This window comes from Fulmarus glacialis, unplaced genomic scaffold (assembly GCF_000690835.1).
Source record: "Fulmarus glacialis isolate BGI_N327 unplaced genomic scaffold, ASM69083v1 scaffold30036, whole genome shotgun sequence".
NCBI lineage: Eukaryota > Metazoa > Chordata > Aves > Procellariiformes > Procellariidae > Fulmarus > Fulmarus glacialis.
In genome coordinates this window covers 1-364 of record NW_009216683.1, presented here as the reverse complement: position 1 = coordinate 364, position 364 = coordinate 1, and the positions used below count along the sequence as shown (strand labels likewise).

The 364-nt window shown below is 69.0% G+C and overlaps 1 protein-coding gene across 1 annotated transcript; it reads left to right on the top strand.

Moving 5' to 3' along the window:
• Positions 1-108: 108 nt before the first annotated feature.
• LOC104077965 (E3 ubiquitin-protein ligase RBBP6-like) lies at positions 109-274 on the top strand (the record flags this gene model as incomplete). The annotated part of the gene is made up of 1 exon (XM_009579392.1): positions 109-274. A coding segment is annotated over exon 1 (166 nt), but the record flags the coding sequence as incomplete, so codon positions are not given.
• Between the last annotated feature and the right edge of the window lie 90 nt (positions 275-364).

The following is a 364-nucleotide window of genomic DNA, read 5'->3' as shown; positions in this document are numbered from 1 at the left end:
CAGTGGGCCCTTCCCCGAGCTGCTGCGCGCCCTCACCCGGGGCGGAGGCCGCGACGCCATCTGCCGCGGTAGGCACCGTCGTCGAGCAGGCGCCGCCTGGCCCCAACCATGCCGTGCGTCCACTACAAGTTCGCCTCCAAGCTGAACTATGATACGGTCACCTTCAACGGCCTCCACATCTCCCTGTGTGAGCTCAAGCGCCAGATCATGGGCCGCGAGAAGCTGAAGGCGGCCAACTGCGACTTGCAGATCACCAACGCCCAGACCAAAGAAGGTGCGTGGGGGCAGCGGGTGCGGGCCTATGGGGGCTGCCTGGCTGGCGGCATCGCAGACCACCCCGCGGCGGCCGCGGCCTGCAGGAGCC